Below are 21,139 nucleotides of genomic sequence, written 5' to 3'. Positions count from 1 at the left end.
CATCAATCAACCTCAACCAGTATCAATCAAATATCCTACCATATTTCCGAAGCAGAAAGAGAACGTAGATTTAGTACAGGACAAAGACTGGAACTTTCTTTCCGTTTTTTTTGGGGGGACAGACTCTAATGGTGCAGGCGGCCTCAGGCTCACTATGTAGCTGAGGATCATATAAACTCTTGACCCATTTGCCTTCACGTTTATTTTTTTCTTTATCATTTTAAGAGTCAAAGGCTACTGTAAGTTATTTAATTTTGATCAAACTAATTTTATACTTAACATTTAAAATCACAGAGCCAACATGTCCATGTTATAACTAAAAAACTATGTTTTCAAGGCTTATTTTTAAATATATAGTTTTAAAAAAAATTCAAACACTATATATTTACTCCTTGTCTTTTTTCGTAGGTTAAAACCATCTATATACAACTTTATCTTTCTGAGGTAACTGCAATGGGTGGGAGAGTATATGTACCTGTGTGTATGATGAAACATTCACAGGCCTAAAGCAGAGCTACTGCCATCCAACAAGGACTAAGAATAATACATTGTTTCAGGAGTTAAAAACAAAACAAAACAGCCGCATTTACTTTAAATTACATGAACCTAATCCTTTCTCAAATTTGAGATATATAAGATTTCAAAACGAGAAAGGCAAAAAGAATCTTGCTTGGTGGGCAGAGCGGAGCCCGACTCAGTCTTCAGGGCCACTGCAGCTGGTCAGGAGACAGACAGAAAAATAAGGAGGTTCAAGGCCACCCTCTAATGTAGAGTTTAAGTTCAGCCTCGAATACATGACACCCTGTCTCAACTGGAGGGGGATAAAAAAATTATTCAAGTAAATCTTTCAATTACTAGACAACACCCACAGGGTAAAAGCTAAAATGAAAAAAAAAAAGTTACTTAAAGGAAATAGACCAAATTTGTATAATATTAAGTTTAAAAATCTAGTGATATTACAGGGAAACTTTAGTGTTGTCTAATATAAAGCTCCTGCTCGAAGTATTAAATGTTCCTATCTATTATCATTTGTCACTTCAAGCCCTAAGTACATTCCTTCAAAACCTCTCTACTAAAGAGCTATTTTAAACGATGTAAGCCTTTCCAATGGCAAATGCAATCAGCACAGGTCTTGCCATAAGCTGGCTGTGAGTTGCCAGCTTGCCTATGCTGTTGTGTATTCACACTCCATTCTTTGGTTTTGCTTTCATTTATGAAAGTGAAGTTCTTCACATTGGTTAAATAACATTTCTTGAATAAGGGACCTATATCCAAGCATTTATTTGAAACTAAATACAGATTTAAGATGAATTCTAAGAGGACAAGTCCTTTAAGTTAAAAAACAATGTAAACCATGTAACTTTTAGAATAATAGGATGGCATACTATTAAGGCAACTACCACCAGAGGGCAGCATTGATGCATCTTCTTTGCCCACCAGCAAAGAGTAAACTGAAATGCTAGTTTTAAAGATCAAAGTCACTTCAAAACCAGCTGATTCATGGTCTTGATGATTAAGAAATTGTCACCTTCTTAACTTGTCTCTCAGTACCCAATCTGGTAGTGCCTCTCTCATGACACCGTCTTTTTTGTGCACTTCCTATTATTTTTAAATGATTTTGTTTGCCTTAGTGCCTCCCTCACTCTAGAACTAAGCTGTGCAGTGGCTAGCACACGAACTGGCTCATCAAAGGGCACAGCGCTGTCACTTGTTTAGTATACACTGAAGGATTTACCTCCTTCACACAACTAAATGCTACAGTAGGTTCTAGTTAAAAGTATATGTGTATTCTAAATCTGGAGTCCTTACCACGAGGCACAAACTCTACCAGAGGCTACAAAGTGACTATTTCAGTACTACTACGAGGCCTTTCTGGAGAAAATTGAGCTGGAAGGCATTCATTAAATGCTGAGTCTGTATATCAAGATTAAGATAGTCGGTATAGTTTTTGTATCCAACAATACTTAAGTTAGAAAAGATAGCTATTTAATAAATGGGAAGAATTTAGCTTTCAGAACTAAAAGTGAGACATTGAGAACCAGAGAGTGGGGCGGTGTGAATAGTGCACCTGTGTGAACAAATGGAAACGAACGGCCTGTGCCGTGGGAACCCATCTTAAGATCACAGTGAACGCGGCTCAGCTGTTCACATCACACGTCCCATTCACCTTGCCCACTGCCCTGCCACCGAGGAAGCGCTTTCGCGTTGTTTTCCTGGACCTGTGTTAAACCCTGACTTCTCTGACTCACACTGAAGCATGTTCTCCTGACTGGCTCTGAAGCTCTTCCCTACCCTTCTGCAGTGATCCTCCAGCCCCGCCTTTGCTGAAGACTATGCCTGCATCCAGCCTGCGCCACCCACGAAGGACTTCAGAAGCTAGTTTCTCAGTCTCTCCAGCCTTGGCTTCATGAGCACGTAGAAAAATGCCTATTATGACAACTAATACTTTATCCTGACAAATAAGTATCTTACCTTAAAATTAATACCTCATGTGAAATTTCTTATCTCTCCATATCTCAGCTAGGCAAGAGTTGTGTAAAGAAACTGACAGGCAGATTAACAAGACAGCAGTAACATATAGTGTCAGGTTTCAAATGGGTTGGGAAGGAAAAGGAGGCGACATAATCCTCCATTGCATTCTTCATTCTTGTCCTCCAAGGCTCTGGAGAGAAAGGCCAGGCTATCTGAGCACACACCCAGAGACATCACAACTAAGTCATCCTTGAAAGCCACTCTGTGAAGCATTCTCTCTCTGATTACTCAGTCAGGAAGTGGCCCTTTTCTTTACCAGGTGAAAGCTTCACCATGTACTAAAATCTACTAATGCAACTGCAGCCTCTCCTGCTAGTTTGTGAAATCCGCTATTCTGAAATCTCTGCAGTGTTAACTACTGGACATATAAAGAACGGATAGACTGGATCAAAAGTCTGTGTCTAGGAGGATGTGAACCCAGTCCCAGGTTTAACAATGCCGTGGAACAGTGCAGGAAGAAGCCTTCTCCTGTGAAGAGCACAAATGGCAGCCAGTGATGAAGCACACAGAGGCGTGGTAATAGCTAGAGTCCGTGCACGTGACAGACAAACCTGAGCCTTACCAGTCACTCCCTCTCTCACTGCCCTATGACACGGGCATTATTCGCAGCATTTTAGGAAAAGAAACAAGCCTAACAAAGTAGCCCACAGAGGAGCAGAAGGGCACAGCGAACACTCACCGCAACGGCATGTGCATCAGACTTGCCGTGCTGCTACCTGAGATAATTAACTGTCTTAGCACTCACAATCATAAGTCACTGTAGTTCAAGTTTTTATTTAATAACAAGTAAATAGCTGACTAATTATGTCTTGAAATATACTAAATTTGGTCACACCACCAATCAATTCTAAAATGAAACTGAAATGGGTCACTGCTTGGTAAGAAAACTATCCACAGCAGTTTCCCCGTTTTCAGCTGGTGGATGAGAGTTTAAGGATGTAATAAGATGCATGGCGGGCTTTAAAACTGACTCCTCTAAGGCTTCAGTTCACTGCAGAACTCACTCAAAATCTGTCTGGAAACTGAGAGAGAAATCTAAACACAGAATTCCACCTGAAGGCAAAGACCAGAAAATAAATAAAATTTAGTATCATTTCTCCCAGGAAGAATATTACTAAGAACTATTAGAGGACTTTTAATGTACTGGTTAGTAAATGAAATAAGATTGTAGTGATGCTGTAGGGGGAAAGAATATGTATCCAAAGGTAGAAAACAGAAAAATATAAAGTTTAACTCAAAAACTCAGCTTTCTGTTTAAGAAGTAACAAATAAGAACTTCCATGCTCCAGAACAAATGCGCAGGCAAGAGCAGGTTGGCATACCATCTATGCAGGCAAGAGCAGGTTGGCATACCATCTATGCAGTTAAGGAGAGCCCCAAAACTATGTCACTTAGAGCAAAAAAGCTGCAGCAGGCAAAACAGCTCCTCAACAATTATTTCTTGCTTTTCAAGGGCTAATGTTATTGTTATCAAATAATATTATTTTACCAATTGTAATTTCTAAGTAAAGATTTTTTTTTGTTTGTATTAAATGGTGTTAAATCTTGAAATTATAGTCAATGGAGCTATTTCTGCCTGCCGACACTTGAGAACTCACCACATATTCAATACTTTCTGGCAGCTATACACAGAAAAACAAAAAGAAAAGGACATGGGAGAGAGGGAGAGAGAAATCATCACAAACAGCCCACAGTTAGAGGATCACACTCTTGTTCACGCACTGCTTTCCCAGCAGCGCTGCTACAGTCCATATCCTACCAGTAATCTTACAGTAACGTTAAACATGCAGCAGCCTACGATCCCAAGCACTTACACTTACAGAAAAGTAACAGTACGGCAGTGGTAGCTATGGAATGTCCCGAAATATCAAAAGCTGAAAGTATCCTATTAATTTTAAATGAAAATTTGAGCACAGTTTCTAAATAACTATTTTTGTATTAAGAATGCATTTACTAAAGTAGCACTACTTTAAATAGTCATTAAGATAATTATATCACTTCTTTTGTGTGCTCTATTCCCTACAGGGGGAAAAATTGTATGGAACTATAAAGTTGAAACGTGCAAAGTTATGAACCAAAAAAATCCCCAGAATAAGCAACCCGACAGCATACTTTGTCTCGTCCATCACTTCCACTTCTGTAGGAGCTGTAATGGGTGCATTCGACCGTCCTGCCGTGGGGTCATCCGTGTTCAGCTCTCCATTTGTAGAACTTACAACCTGGTTAGTAAAGGGAAAGAATATTTATATATCACATATATACATACATAATCACATATACTTAGTAAAGATTGAGACATTTAAATTATAAAGTTAATATGAGGAACATAAAACAATTAGTAGGTCAAAGCCATTCGACATGTGCTTGTCTTCCTTTCCATCTTATAACTTCTATTTTCTGTTGCTTTCTAAAAGTAACTCCTACCTCAAGGTTTCCATCAGTTTCTCTTTACACATGACTTACTTCCCTCCTCCAATCTATAAGTGCTGAAACTTCTACCTCACACCGTCCACTTTGAGGAACAACAGTACCATCCATTCAGCTAGCTGCTTAGACTCCACATTCAATCTATAAGGAAGTCCTATGAGATATTCCCCCAAATACATCCCCGATCTAATCAATTCTTACTATCTATTACTACTCCGACTCCAGTACAAAACAGCATGACCTCTCTTAAGAGCAAAAACCTGTCAACTAGTATTAGCTTTGACTTGCATTGCAAGTAAATATATTATCCACACAGCAACCAGAGTGCTCCTTTCGAGGTATAAACCTGGCTGTGATAATTCTGAAAAGTCCAACTCCTGGCTTCTCACCTAACTTAGAATAAAAAGCTATATTCCTCATACCACGCTAACGTCCCACATAACTTACTGCCTGCCTGGCTCACTGATCTCTTATTATCATCCCCTTAGCTCACCAGCTTCTAACAGACCAAGCTTCAGGCCTAGGCATTATCCACTGCCCCTGGCTAGGACTGCTCTTTCACTTATGGACTGTCTTCTTAGAGTCCTAGAGAGCATCTCTGACAGGCTTTATCTACCATTCATCTAAAACTTCCATGCAGAAAAAGTCTTTATATTGTACTTTATTTTTGATTCTCTGTATAAGTTATTTGTGTTGACTTTTATTTATTTGTTTGTTTTTATTTTTGAGACATGGTAGCCCTGTGTGGCCCTGGCTTTCCTGGAACTTGACCTCACAGGTATCTGCCTGCCTCTTTCCTAAGTGCTGGACTAAAGGCATACAATGACTACTACTTACTCCTTGGTGCATTTTTGTTTTTGTCTTGATGTTTTTACTTCCTGATTTATCTACTGTGTACTTAATATTTTGCCTCCAATAAAACTGTTTCATAAGAGCAGGAATCTCATCTCTTGCTCTTTGATATGCCTGACACAGAACAGCTACTTATTTGTCAGAGTAAATAAATATTGCCATTAACAAATGAAAAGTTAAGACTTTTAAGATAAAAAAAATAACAAAATTCCTAAATTATCGAAGGTCGTATAAATTCATTTAATCACCTTTATTTCTTCTTTCCTTGTCATTCTAAACTTGAAAAGATACATCCCACCCCCTCCTTAGCCCTAAGCTTCTTCCATTCATTTAATCATCAAAATTCCATCTTCTGTTTATTTAAATCTGAGAATTTCCTTGATAAATCTGAAAAAAAAAACCCACCCTATATTCTGTAGGCTTACCTCATTCCCGATTTTCCTACATAACTTCTGTCTCTGTTGGCACCAGCTGATCACTCTATATTAAGATGGGTCCATACCAAAAGCTAGCTACAGCACTGAGAACTGTGCGAGCACGTGAGAGACACCTGATCGTGCTAAATCTCGGTGTCCTGGCCTATGGAATGGAAAAGGGTATTGTCTATTCAACTACCAGGCCGAAATGGAGCTCGGTGCACAGAGCCACAGATGAAGACATGGGGGCCATCGCCACTCTCAGCCAGCCTCTTGCAGAGGTGCTTTACAGGGCACAAATGAAGGCAATCAACTAAGCAAATGCATTTTTTTTTAATTTCACAAGTCAAATTCTAAAGATTGGGTCTACTCAGCTGGCATTCTAGAATAACTGAGCTGGGACTGGAATAGCATGGTTCTTCAGACTGACTTCTTTTCAGCAAAGTTTATAAAATGACAGATAATGTGAGGTTTGGCATTTCAGAATATTATCAGATGTCTTATAGTCTACTGTTATTATGTTTAAAGACATTTGCTTTGACATTCTAACTTTGGGACAAAAATCAAAACCCTATCATAGTATTTTAAGGAATTAAACTGACTATATTTTTCTACAAAGTTTAAAATGGACAGCAAGAGGAGAGAGCCCACAAGCAACTTCCACAACAAGCCGCCCACAGTCAGATAAGACAGATGGGGTCCCAAAGCAGCAGCGCCTTGGTCAGAAGTGTCTGTGGGGAAGGTAGGAAAAAGAGGCTGCCACATAGTCCAGGCTCTCTCTGCCTCCCAAGAGCTGGCATCTCTATGCCCAGCTCATAGGCAATGGTTTTCAAAAACAAATTCATACTTTCCAAATATTAAAAAAAATTATAAAGCTACTTACAACATCACAGGTTCACAGTATCAGATAGACATCTAACCGATAAATACAGAAATCCTAAAACCTGCTCACAAACATCTGTAAAATCTTTCTCTAGAACACTCATTAAAGACTACACTGATCCATGAGACACAGTTAAAATAATATTTTTTACAGTTTATAGAACTTGAGCCAGTAAATGATGAATTACTATATACTTTAAAAACTATAACTAGAGCATAATTCATAGTTTTTATGCTAAAAGATAACCCACAGTAAAATGGCAGTCTGTGGACTAGAGGTATAGTTTGCCATAACTAGTTTTCACTGTCTTTCAACCAAGATAAGGAAGATTTTCAACTTAACTTTCACTAATAGAGTCATTAATTGTATCATATTTTCTCAGCATTCAAATCTTTTGAGAAGTTATTGAAAATTTGTTATTAAAACAGGAGATTACAATAAATGAATCACACTGATTCATATCAGTGAGACTCACCAGGAAACTTCCTATACTAGTGTAGAATTATTTACATAATAGAAACAATTACTACATCCTTCTACAAATGCTCTTTTGAAGATGTCAGCACCCCAGAAAACTATGTGGAGAAGATGAAGTTATAATAGTCACTCAATTTTGTTCTTCATTATTAACTGTGCATTAATAAAGATTTGATACAGAAAACTGAGATTTGTTTTGTTTTTAGTAAAGTCCTATATACAAGTAGCACAATGGAAAACTCTCAGCAAAGTGAAAATTACTCTTCTCACACTGAACCATGTATATTCGCTGACACTGCAAGATACTTCTGTTTACATCATTTTTTGTGTCAGTATTATCTATATTCGAATATGATACTATACATGCGAATAAATCAAACAACTCATTATGGCAGTTTATATTATTCTTTTCATTTTCCTTAATAGTACCTGGCTGCACTTGTCTTTTGCATGATTTATGATTTTATGACTGTCTTGGCTCAGGTTCTCAAAACAACATCATTCCTAAGGTTCAAATAAAAAACTTTCCAACTGCAAAGTGGTTATTCGGCACACTGGTTTCTTTAACATTTTTCTTCTTCCTTTTGCTTACAGTTGCCAACTATCATAGACTCTATTTTTAATGGTGGTGAACTGAATGAAGCCATAGCGATGAAAGTACAGCTACAGTGGGATTGGGTCACGATTCCCTGTTAAGGCGGCTACATTCCAAGTTCCAGAGAGCTGATCCACCAAGGACAAGCACAGCAGACGGGGTAGCAACAGCGCTCTTCCCTTTCCGGCCCCCAGATCCAGTCAAACTTACTTCCTCTCATCTCTAGTACTCATCGATGCAACTCAGTTACGTAATGTTTTTTAAAGACACTCGTAACTCAGACTAAGAGCCTTGAAGTTGGAAGCAATCCTCCCGTTGCCTCCTATGTGTTGTGATTACAGGCACAAGCTAACACACCCAGCTTCAGGCACAGACTTTTTATAGACTCTGACTCGTACTCCTCTCCCCTTAATCAAGCCTTTATCAAAGTAATCTTTAAGCTTCCAGGGTAAAATGACAGACTGAAACTGCTTCTCTATAACACCCTGAAGGAGAGTCAAGAAAACAAAGTGTAGATTCCATTCCAAAGAGACACAGTGGAAAAACACGAATGTAATTAAAAATGAAAAATAAAATAATAATAATCATTATTATTATTAATAAAGCTCCTGCATAGTCCAGGGAAGGACGACACAGCTTCTGCACGCACAGAAGCACCATCTAAAGTTAAGCAAGGAGTCCTTGATGAAAAGAAATCAGCAATCCTACCCAAAGAACCAGCACACAGTTTAGAGAAACTCTGAAGATAGTTCATAGTTGTGGTTAGATAGTGACTCCTCTGCTGGAACCAGTCATCAGTGTGGAAGAGGTCCACTCCCCATGCCTCCAAGTGCTGTGAAGGTAGCTACTTAAGACGGAGCCTAGTGTTTAACACTAAATTACCCTGAGAGCCTGATAATGAGGAGCAATCACAGGTCCAAGAGCCTGGAACCAACCCCACGAAGCGTTAAGTGAGAGATAATTATAGCAGGCAGTCATAAAGAGAGAGTCAGCAGCCTCAGCCTGAGCAGCACAGGGTACGGTAGTTAGTAACCCACCTTAATCACTAAGAGTTTGACCTATCACTTAAGAATCATTGTGAATTCCATAAAGTCCAAACCAGTCATCAGCTGACAAGCCAGCCTCTGAAACCAGGTATCTGCCACAAGGTTCACTGTCACAGGATTGAGAACTCTCACGTGCCACTGGACTGCTTGACATCTGCAGCCTCCAGCATATTCAAGGTTGCGCAGGTTTTAAAGGTGTAAAAACTGGCAGGCGTGGTGGTGCATGCTTTTTATTGCAGCACACAGGGGCAGTGGCAGGCTGATTCTCTGTAGGTTGGAGGGACAGACTAGTTAATATAGCAGGTCCAGGAAGCTAGGGGCACATAAAGAGACCATGTCTCGAAAAGAAAACAAACCACACAAGACTGGTCTGGCTGTACAGGTCTGAATGCGGGGCTTGCTTCTCCAACTTGGAATACACTATGGAGACATCTCTGGTTAGAACATTAGACATCCCAGAGTGTATAAACATAACCTTTGGGGTTCACTTTCTCTTCTACATTGCTGAGTTGTGGTTCTGTACCCTGAATGAATTTTCTTACTGTGGACGTGGCCATCTAGGAATCACTGGCTGTCTTCAGAAGTAGACTTCTGGATTCTTTGCCTGACATTTCAACTGTTGCACTAGCTCATGCTCTCCTGGATATACCATGCCTTTTCATGTTTCTGTCTTGTGAGTTTTGTGACTGCTGGTTAGCTCTTACATGAGAGCATTTCAGCTTGTTTTTAATGAACAGCCTATTTTGAACTCAACCCCAGAACCATTTGGGAAGAACAAAACACGCTGCTAATGTAACAGAGGAAATTAAAAAACATACATGATATAAAAATGCACTTAAGGTCAGTTAGAGCTCACAAATGCACTACCTGTGACTGTAGAAGGCCAAAATAATATAACCTTCTGTAAAATTAAGGGAAGGAAATGGGTAAAGAAGAAAAACAACTGAAACTCAAGTCCCCATGTACTCTAGTTACCATCCCATGCAAAAAGACATGGAAACAACAGGAAGAGCAATGCATCAGCCAACGTTCCCTGATGGACATGGATGCAAAAGATTCTCAAGCTGAATTTAAAACCACTAAAATGAATCATACTCCATGATTAAACATACTTCATTACAGAGAACTGCACAAGAAATTTACTATATACATATAAATAAATGTAATGCTATATGTAAATATTCTTGGGGGGAAATCATATGAATATCTCACTAGATGTATAAAGTACTTTTAACAAAGTTCTGCATCTCTTCATAACAAAAGCTCTGGGCAAAAAAAGGAATAGAAGGAGCATGCCTCAACATAATAAAAGCTCTAAACAACGTTGTACTGAGTTGGAATCACAAACGACATAAACATATACAGATGCCTGTCCACTCTACTTCTATTCAGTGCAGTACTTAAAAGTTTTGGCTAGATCAATATGCATTAGAAAGAAATAAAAGGAATACAAACAGGAAAGGAAGAAACTATCCCCATTTGCTGACAAGATAGTTCTGTGCTTCAAAAGACCTGAAGAATTCCAGTAGAAAGCTTTTACATCTATGAAACAACCTCAGCAAAGTAGCTGGTATATAACCCACACTCAAAGTGTGGTAGCTCTTAGACCACTACCACACTTGCTGAAAAAGAGATCAGAAGGAAACCTCATTCACAGCAGCTTCAAAGCACAAGTACCTCACAATAAAACTAAACAATAAATGAAAGACAATAAAAAATAGAGATTTAAGAAGATACAAATAGAAAGAATTCCCATAATCATAAATTCACAGAAACAATATTATGAAACTAGCTATCTGACCAAATATATACAAGTTCAATATAATCCATACCAAAATTTAAATGACATTCTACACAACCTTAAAAGTCACTTAGAAGCACAAAGGCCTCAAATGGCCACAGTAATCACAAGCATTAAGAGCAATGGTGGACGTACAGATGCCAAACTGTACTATAAAACCTTAATAATAAAACAAGCAGTGTATTGGTACAAAAACGGATACACAAACCAATGGAATAGAAAAGTCCAGACACAAACTTGGTGCAGTTATAACCACAACATACACTGGAGTAAAGACAGCCTGTCCAACAAACGGTGCTTAGAGACTGGGTATCTACATGTAGAAGAATAAGACAAGATCTCTATCAGCCCGACTGCAAAACACCGGATTAAAATGGACTAAAGCTCTAAATCTGAAGCCCTAAAGCTGCACAAGGAAAGAAAGGGACAACATTTCAACACGACTTGAATCTGACCAGCTAGCATCAAATAAATAAGCAAGACCACAAGCCCTGGCCTAGGGGCACGCACACTCCTTTCACCCCCACTCAGGGAAGCAAAAGCAGGCAGATGTCTAGGAGTTTGAGGCTGACAGCCTGTGTCTACACCGTAAGACCCTGTCTTAAAGAAAAAGAAAACAAAAACTCAACAGCAATTGCTAGTAAGGATGGGCGTGGGAAGGAGGAGCCCTATGCCCTTCTAGTGGGCCAGTAAAGTAGTGTAATCACTGTGGAAATCAAGATGAACTTCAAAATTAAAAAGCATAATTACCATATCATCCAACTGTACTACTCCTAAGAGTCTTCCCAAAACACCTAGGCCAGGATACTACACACACCTGAGCATCCATGCCTAGCAAAGTACTCATAGCAGCCACATATGGAACTATCACAAACGCACATCAACATGAACAAACAAGGAAAATGAGAAAGACAATAGACATGTGTGTGTGTGTGTGTGTGTGTGTGTGTGTGTGTGTGTGTGTGTGCTCGCGAGCGTGCGTAGAGTGCTTAACTGTGTATGAGGTTTTGCATATGTATGAAGGCTAGAAGTTAACATCAGGTATCGATTTTTTATTGCTCTCCAATTTCTTTGTTGAAAACGGGTTCTCTTGATGAATCCAGAGCTCACTGATTCAAGCTAGTCTAGCTGGTCAGCTTTCCTGGGGATCCCATTTCTGCCTCTGGGTGCTGGGGTTACAAGCATGCACCACCATGACTAGTCCTCTAATCCATAATGCTCTTTCTGTTTCCCCAGTATCTTCAAAATAAAATTCAAACTTAACAAGAAGGACAGATTACAACCTACATACTTCTTGGTTTCATTTCTCACACACCCAGATGGACTGAATTCAATTCCTCAGGGCATCTCTCTCTTCAACAGCTTTATGCACAGGGCACTTCTGTTTCCCCTATTATTCTTTGACTAATAACTGCCACTGATTCTTTGGTATTCATAGCACTTTTGGCATGCAAATTTGAGCCATTAGTCCAGCCATTTTTAGGTACGTTTTCCTACATGTTCTCCTAGCATTGGTCTAGTTTATCCTGTCTCTCCATTTTCTTTTTCTTTTAAGAGCTCAGAACAAGGCCTAGCTCCTAAGAATCACTTAGATATTTCTGAATAATGAATAGATAAAACTATGAATGGGTAGGTCTCTTTCCCATCCATATTCATTAAAATGATTCTATGGGCTAACAGAGATGTGTAGACTAAATTCATCAGGGGCTCTCCGAAACATACACAGGTAAGAAAAGACTCAAAATAACATCTTTGGATATACTAATCTGATCTTCAATTTTCTATTAGAGTTTATCAAATGTATAGCTACATATTTCTATTATTTCACTAAAGAAATATAAAAAGGGGGAAAAATCAAATTTGACAATGTTTTTCTCTTGGTTATGTCTTCATATTTCACTTTCAGGAAATGAAAATACAGCTGCTCACTGATTTACAAAAGTACTTGATTCTACTTAGCTAGTCCTTCAAAAACGTCAGTCTTTATGCAAAATATTTTCAAAGCAAAACCAAGAGGTAAAAATATCATTAATATCCTCCTTTTACAGATAAGTAATCCAGGACACAAAATATGAACCTAATCTACTGTTCTCTTAACCATAACATCAATTTGGTAGCATGTATATCTGGTCTATTAGGTTATCAGTGTGCACAAGAGGCAGAGTTCAAGTTTCAACCTTCAAGCTTTTATTAAAAGCATATCAGGGGGTTAGAGAGATGGCTCAGCAATTAAGAGTATTGGACTGCTCTTCCAGAGGATCCACGTTCAATTCTCAGCATCTACATGGCAGCTCACAACTGTCGGTAACTCCAATATCTGACACCTTTACACAGACATACATGTAAGCAAAATAGCAATGCACATAAATTAAAAAAAAAAAAAAAAGCTCATCAGAGGGGTAAGGACATGGCTGACTCAGTAAAATAGCTACAATGAATGCACGCATGAGGATCCATGAATGGATTTCCTAATACTCATGGACAGACAGTAAACATCCGTGACTGCAGCATCAGTGACATACAGCCAAGCGGACCCCTAGAGCTCCGTGGCCGGCCATCCTAGCCAATCATTAAGCCACAGGTTTTGGGGAAAGACCCTGTTTCAAAAAAAGTGAGAAGCAAGTGAAGAAGATATCTGTCATAGGCCTCCTGCTTCCACATATATGTACATGTGCATACACTCTTGAACATGTACACTGACCACATGCACAGCATACCAGAAATAAGAGCTATCTTACGATGTGCCTTTAAGTCAAAAACTCCAAGAAATTCCATCAACTCTAAATGGCCTATTATGTTTAACAGCATTTTACTGTTCCACAGAAAAAACACAGTGATTGGGAGTCAGGGAGGTGGGAGTGTAAGAGTGACTAGCGAAAGCCTATAGAAGATAAGTGTTAAAACTGGGAGTGCAGCTTCACATTAGAGCTTACACGCTTACACACACACACACACACACACACACACACACACAATTTAAACCCTAAGAAAGGACAAAACAAAAACAAACTTTCAAAAATTCTATACAACTTCCCTTCATAAAGCCATGGAAAAACGTAACATGTTACTTCCCTTTCTACCTTTATTTAGGATCAACATAATAATCACAGGAGTTAGCTTTTAGGTACTTTTTTTCATTATTATTAGTTTTAACTTACCCTCTCCTTAATCTAAGTATAATCATAACAATCAAGTAATTTGGAGTGTGCATGGGATGATTTTCAAATTTGGTAAATAAAGTCAGTCTTTATTTTGCAATGGGGTAAGATTTTGACACGGCCACTCTTGAGGTATCAGTAAGTTACCCATTACACTTTTAAAAATGTTCACTGTATTAAGTTGGTTTAAGGCTGAAAACACTTTCATGAAATCAGCAGAATGAGCATAACTTCTTATTTTACCTATGTATTCATCCTAGTACTAGAATTCTACTGGGTAAGTGGATCATATACTGAATATCAGATGAAGCTGGGTGGAGTCTCGACAGAAAAGTTTTGGAGAAAGAAAAAAAGGACAAGTACTCTGTGGGAAAAATAAATAAAGCAAGCACAAATTACTAAAGTGATTTAAAAAATCAAATTAATTAATCCTGGGAAACACATGAGATGATTAAGAGGACAGGAAACCAGATTGGAAATGGTGCTAAGAGAACAGATTCTATCAGCGCCGTGGCTGCTGCAGGTCGCCCTGGGCACTAGCTAAGCACATAACACAACCCTACCAAGAGAACTCAGAAACCAGTAAAACCACACCCGGGCATTCATGCAAATTCAATATGCTTTCCTCTCTTAGCTTTCCCAATAACAGGAATCCCGGCGCTCTTGCCCCTAAGTCTGCCACTCCAGAATTTATAACTATTCAAACATTTCTACTACATATTCCTAAAAATCCATAGCCTTTTATATGTAAAAATGGTAGTTATAGAATTTATCTCTAAAATGAAATGGTAAGAAAAACAAGAGAGCTGACTTAAAGACTTAAGTTTGAACTTATTTTTAGAAGTAAAATACAGATTCAGTTGATTAATAATATATTTAAAAAGAATGAAAAATTGATAAAACAGAAAATTATTCAAGTGGAAATACACTGAGCAACAAAATCAAAACCAACGGATGTCAAACTGAGACAGGCTGAGGTAATGTTTGTCGGTTACTTTACACTAGCGTTTAGATGACTGCCTTAAAGAGATACCTGCAAGGCTGCAGCCTTCCTGTCTCTACAATCACACCTACACAGTTACGCACAGAGGCTGGGACAGTGCAGAGCAGCTACCAGCTGTTCAGAGAGGAAGTGACAGAAAGAAGTAAAAAAAAAAAACTGTGGCGAGACCACAGCTTACTCAGTATTTACAAATGGACAGCATAGCGGCCATTACTGTAAGTTCAGACACAGGCATATTTCCAAGTAGTACAGATGAAAAAGCTTAGATAGCTAGGAATGAAGCTTGAAGGAAGCAAAGTCAGGAGAGGGGAAAAGGTTTGTAAACGGTCTAGTATTTAGAGAATGAATAAGGACATTAGCTTATTATTTGACAATCAAGCTCCGCTCATACTACAGTTCACTTGTGCTAACTTGCCACAAATGTGACTTTAATACCTTTGCATGTACTTGCAAAATTAAGCCAAGACAAAAGTGTAGTATCCCTGGTAGTCTTTCTGGATCATGTTAACTTTGGTTTTTGGTTAAATAACGAAGGGAGAGAATTATGGATAGAATTCGGCCACAAGCTTTCATAAGGATAGAGTATCATGCCATGAGCTCAAAAAAAGGTTAGTTGTATAAATCTGGGAAATAATCACTCATGCAAAAATCAGAAAATACCTGTACCGAGCCACCATGTCTGTCTGCTGCAAGGTGAGCTCTCAAATGATGGGGATTTGCCTGCTGGGAGTCCCAAGCTGCCCTGTGGTCTGCCGACTGCCATTTATTTAATGCATATGGCATGCATGGAAGGAGAAAAACCCAATATGTTAAACATCTCATCCTTATAATTTACAAAACATATGTATAAAAGGAAAATTAAAATAACCTTACTATTCGGAATAGTTAGAATACATACAGTTATTTCTCTCTGAAGATGAAGTTTCTATTGTTGAACTGAGTCTTGATCAGCCATAAAAGCAAGTAAGAGGCATAATGTTTTACAAGTAAAAGGATTTGGGAAGTCATAGACTCCATCCCAGATTCCACAGACGCTAACTACAAACAGCCTAAAGTCTCTGGTGCTCCTTGTAATTTGGTGGAATATTCCCCACTGTTCATGAATGAAATCCACCAAGAACCAGGGAAGGAAAGCTGATGAGAGTGCAGCAAAGGCTGCCACTGGGTTTTCTTACAAATTCCTCAGGAGTTCTTCCATGAGGAGCTATTTTTAGCAATGTGAAAAAAAGATAATCCTTAAAATGTTGAGATCCTAAGAACTGTGTCTCATTGTATTCTGTTTCTACTGTAAGTGTAACAGGAAAAAACAAAAACAAAAAACGGCAAGGGTCTCTGAAAAGTGAGAGCACTATGCCTGATACTGTGAGAATTAACAAACAGTTTTAAAAGAGACAATCCCACAATTATGAATCTCTGCTGCTTTAGTTGTTTTTTTTTTTTTTTCAATTTGGTTCTAATTAAAGAACCTTCTTTTATGAAGCCAAATGAAAATGGTGGATGTTTTTAGATCCCTTGGAAAATCTGTATAGTAATTAGCACAGGCTACTAGCATTCTACTAGAAATGAGAACAGCCAATGTGTCTATTTTAGGAACATGCAGAAAGCACTGCCGGAAGGAAGACTTCTTAAAGCACAGTTCTGAATGAGTAACTTTAGACAGACTCATCCTCGTTTCATGGCTAAAGACACTGACACTCCTGGGACCACAGACCTAGTGAAGAGCATAAGGAGGATTCGAACCAGAGCCAGCTTCCTTCAGTAATGCTACCAAGCCTCTGACACTAACCGCGAACATGCTAAAGTCTCCTGTGCTCTTTTTTCTTTTTCAACAAAATTCCACAAAATCTTGCCACAAGTACCAACCATGCTGGGCTAAAGGGAGCCTAAGTAAACCAGAAGCCAGAGTAACCTTTGTGAAAGAGATGTGAAATGTAACTAGAAGGACATGGGGGGAAACACTCTGGGAGTGAGCTTCCTAAATTAAGCTGTACGGTTAAAAACATTACATAGCTCATGGCATGAAGTTTGCCATCAAAACCACTATGAGAGTTCTGTCTTTTCATCACTCTCTAACTGCATAGCCAGATTAGTGGATTTAGTGGACAGTGAAATAAATTATAAAGTTAAGACAGACATCTGTGGCAACTGGCAACTGATGACAGAGCTCTGTAAGAAAGTAATAAAAGCTATATGCTCTCCTTCTGTATAAACACTAATATGGATTTAACGTTTTACATGTAACTGTAGCTACCTGAACTTCAACCACTGACTGTCCTGTCTGCAGTCACTACAGTGTTCAGAGCTTTTAAAAAAATTCATGTTTCCTCTTTTAGACTGCGAACCATAGGATCTGTCATAAAACACTGTTCACTTATGCATAGATATTTAAGAACTTTTTCTATGCACACAACTTTTCTTTAATGAGAAGACTGTGCATTCAGGTCCTATACATAGCCCTATTCCAAGGATCCACTGAAACATTATACACACATACATAATCTTCCCTGCTTTAACGCAAAAAGAACTATAAATAAAACACAGAACTCTGAAATAAGAAGTTAGAAGTCTAAAAGTCTTTAAGTTATGAGAGGGCTTCCCTTACTACAATACGCAATAGCTTCAACAGGGAAATTTAGAGAGAGCCAATCTTCAGGAACACCAAAGAAATGAACTTTAGTTTAGAAGACACAAATACCAAATCTCAACTTCTAAGCCCTCGACTTACACAGTGATCTTGTCAGATCATTCAAGCTATTACACTTTAAAAACAAATCTTTCTAAATTGGCTATAGTAATACTATTAAATAAGTGTAGTAATATTTAATGTAGTGAAGTATTATTAATAAATGGTACTGTTCTTCAGTTTTTATTTTGTTTAAACCATCACTTGAACTTTAACAGGCAAAGAGAAGTCAGAATAAAAAGCAGGACAGAATCGAAGCAGGCTAAACCAAGGGATTTCTAGACACTCTCAGATTCTAGAAGACGGTAAGATTCTTAAGCAAACTGAAAATCCTCTTACAAAAAAAGGACAGGAGAACACTGCTGAAGGACTGGCGAGCTACCCCTCCCCTCCCCAGGAAACAAGAGCTCCCCCTCTCCCTCAGTATCACTGCTTATCTTCTTACACGCTGTGGCAAGCACACTATTTGACTGGCAGTCCACAAACAAATGTCTTATGATTTTTAGCTTCTGCTTTTCTGTTGCTTGCCCCTGTCCAACTTTTATGCTCTTCCCTCCTCTGCCTTTCCTCTGTCTCCTGCTCACTACTCTTAAAATGCCTTTATTCCATTATTTGTCTAAAAGAAGTGCATTTACTCTGCAGGGTCACTTCAAAAATAAACAAACAAATAAACAAACAGCTTTTTCTGTATTAAATATGCAAATGTGTATGGCATTTAATTAATTAATATATGTCAAGTGGTACAGTTTACTTCAAAATGTAGTTATTTGTGCGTTTACTGTAAAAATTATGAGACAGCAACAGCATCCATGAGTTTAGGATTACTGAAAACATATTATATTCTAAAAAGTTGACATGCATCATCACTATTTTATAGGTGAGAAAACCGGCCTTGAGAAATTAATTTAAACAAGGTGAAAGGAAACTACATCCATATATGTCTGCTTCCAGGGGTGAGTGAGTTCTGAACACTCCACCTAGTCAACCCATTTTAAATCACATCTTACACTGTATCCTTTGCTTCTGCCTTTCTAAATACACATATAAAAATCACTTTAAACAGCAGAAATGTAATAAATAACGGACTAAATTAACTAGAGAGAGCAAACAGTGTTATAATTCTAACACTTCATTCTTAAAAACCAAATATGGCTCGGTTTTGACTATTCTTACCATGAATTAACAACTGAGGATTATCTGAAACTAATGGTGAGAACTGAAGTTTTCCTGAAAACATGAGTCCTTTCAATGCTTGCGTGTGTGTGTGTGTGTGTGTGTGTGTGTGTGTGTGTGTGTGTGTGTGTGTTACCCACTGAACAGAAATGCACATGTCAATAAGGAAAGTAACTGAAATATTTCATATCCATAAAGGCACCAAACCTGGTTTTTAGACTGCTGTATCTTATCTCTGTGTTGGTGTGCTTCTCTGTTTGATGACAGAGCAGGGTCTTGCTGAACTGCACCTACTGGAGTAGGCTAAACAAAAACAACAATTAGTGCTGGAACAGCTGCTTCAGAATTCCCATCTCAAACTTTCAGTAACTGTTTAAAGGAATCAATGAATCAATAAGTGATACTGCTAAGTTATTAAGTCTTCAGGAAGCACCATGATCCTCAAGCACACTGATAAAACTACCCGAGTAACACAAAAGGAACAGTGCTACATTTTCAAGTATTTTAAAGACATTTAAATACTTTTTAGTATATTGACTTTTATGTGAATAAAGTTGTGGCTCTCAACCTTCCTAATACTACGACCCTTGTTAGTACAATTCCTCAGATTGTAATGACCCTAACCATAAAATTATTTTTGCTGTTACTTCAGTTTTTTAGATGTATATACTTTATATATCTTTATGCATCTCTAACATCAGTATTAATATATTTCAGCCTTTTCCTTCCTTAAATTTTTATCTATGTACAAGTCTCACTGTAATGCTGCTACTGTTATGAATCCTAATGCAAATATCTGATATGCAGGATATTTGATATGCAACCCCTGTGATAGGGTCATTTGACCCTGTGAAAGGGTTGTTCAACCCCAAAGTGACGCACAGGATGAGAACCACTGGTTAAAGGGTCTCTTAATGTTATTAATTTTAAGTTATTTTCTCATATTAAAAATAAAACTGTATTTATAAATCTTATACCCAAAATTATTAGATAAAATACATGTTTACAAAACCAAAGAAATATTTATTAAATAACAAAATTATAGACTTAATATCTTGACTCAGAGAAACTGTTAAAATTCTTAACTTTGATCAAAGCAGAATATAGTAAGTTACTGCAGAGAAATATAAATAGTATAATATCATAAGAACACTATATAAAAATATATTTGATACCAAGAGGCAAATTAAGGAAAAAAATAACCTCAAATAACTCAACAACCTTTTATAAAAAGCAGGAAATCCAGTAATAGAACTTATACAAAATCCCAAGTATGGTGCCCTGAAGAAATGTCCCCAAACAGTAAGTAAAAGGGACTCCTTACAAACTGCCATCAATCTGCAATGAGCAGAAATTCTGTACTATTGAAAATCCTGTAAATAATCTTCTATGATAAGAGCATAAAGTACTCACCAACTGTTTACCAATCCAGTCATATTCATAATCAAACATATACCCTTTTCGATCAAACAAGTCAGTAAAAAGCTTTCTTAGGTAATCATAGTCTGGCTTTTCAAAAAAATCCAGCCTTCGTACGTAACGGAGATACGTTGCCATTTCTTCTAGAAAGGAAATAAAAATTATTCTGACTATATAGCTCTAGAATACTAAATAAAAAATTAACCAAATTCTATTTCAATTAAAAAATTTCAATTATAGCAAAACTGAAAAACAGGAAGGAAGAAAGAGGGAATGGAAACAAGAAGAAAAGATGTAAAGACTTTAGTTTAACCATCATGTTTGCAACACTTATTACCAAAGGCTAAAACTTTTTTTATGGTATTTGAATAGATTCCTTGAATTTTACTAGAGGTTGAATTAGTGGCTCATGATACATGACTGTTAATCACAAAGCATACTTCCTGCATATTTTACAATATATTTCAAACCCTGCTGGAGCCGGTTCGTGTGAGAACATTTGCACTAGTTTACTGTTTCCTTTAGCATCAGCAACATACACTAAATTCCCAACGTGGAACAACATTTCCAATCTTCACCATAAGCAGTATTTTAATTAACTGGGCTGGCAAAATAATGGAAATCAACTCAAAAATCTGACACAGAAAGACAATAGAAGCCTTCTTTTAATTTCT

At 37.8% G+C, this 21,139-nt stretch overlaps 1 protein-coding gene across 9 annotated transcripts in view; it reads right to left on the bottom strand.

The window, feature by feature from the left end:
• The window catches only part of Csnk1g3 (casein kinase 1, gamma 3), a 93,603-nt gene that overhangs the window by 2,886 nt on the left and 69,578 nt on the right, over positions 1-21,139 (bottom strand). Inside the window, exons 9-13 of one of the 9 annotated variants that reach the window (XM_006526230.2) lie at positions 20,460-20,608; positions 19,254-19,349; positions 15,851-15,946; positions 4,645-4,751; positions 4,131-4,154 (exon numbers count right to left, since the gene is read on the bottom strand). In XM_006526230.2, the coding sequence (XP_006526293.1) occupies positions 4,131-4,154; positions 4,645-4,751; positions 15,851-15,946; positions 19,254-19,349; positions 20,460-20,608 (472 nt within the window). The remainder of the gene's footprint in view (positions 1-4,130; positions 4,155-4,644; positions 4,752-15,850; positions 15,947-19,253; positions 19,350-20,459; positions 20,609-21,139) is intronic. The other 8 variants (XM_006526232.2, XM_006526231.2, XM_006526233.2 and 5 more) reach the window with 8 other exon arrangements.

This window comes from Mus musculus, chromosome 18 (assembly GCF_000001635.26).
Source record: "Mus musculus strain C57BL/6J chromosome 18, GRCm38.p6 C57BL/6J".
NCBI lineage: Eukaryota > Metazoa > Chordata > Mammalia > Rodentia > Muridae > Mus > Mus musculus.
Note: the sequence above shows the minus strand (reverse complement) of the source record. Positions and strands in the feature narration are given on the sequence as shown.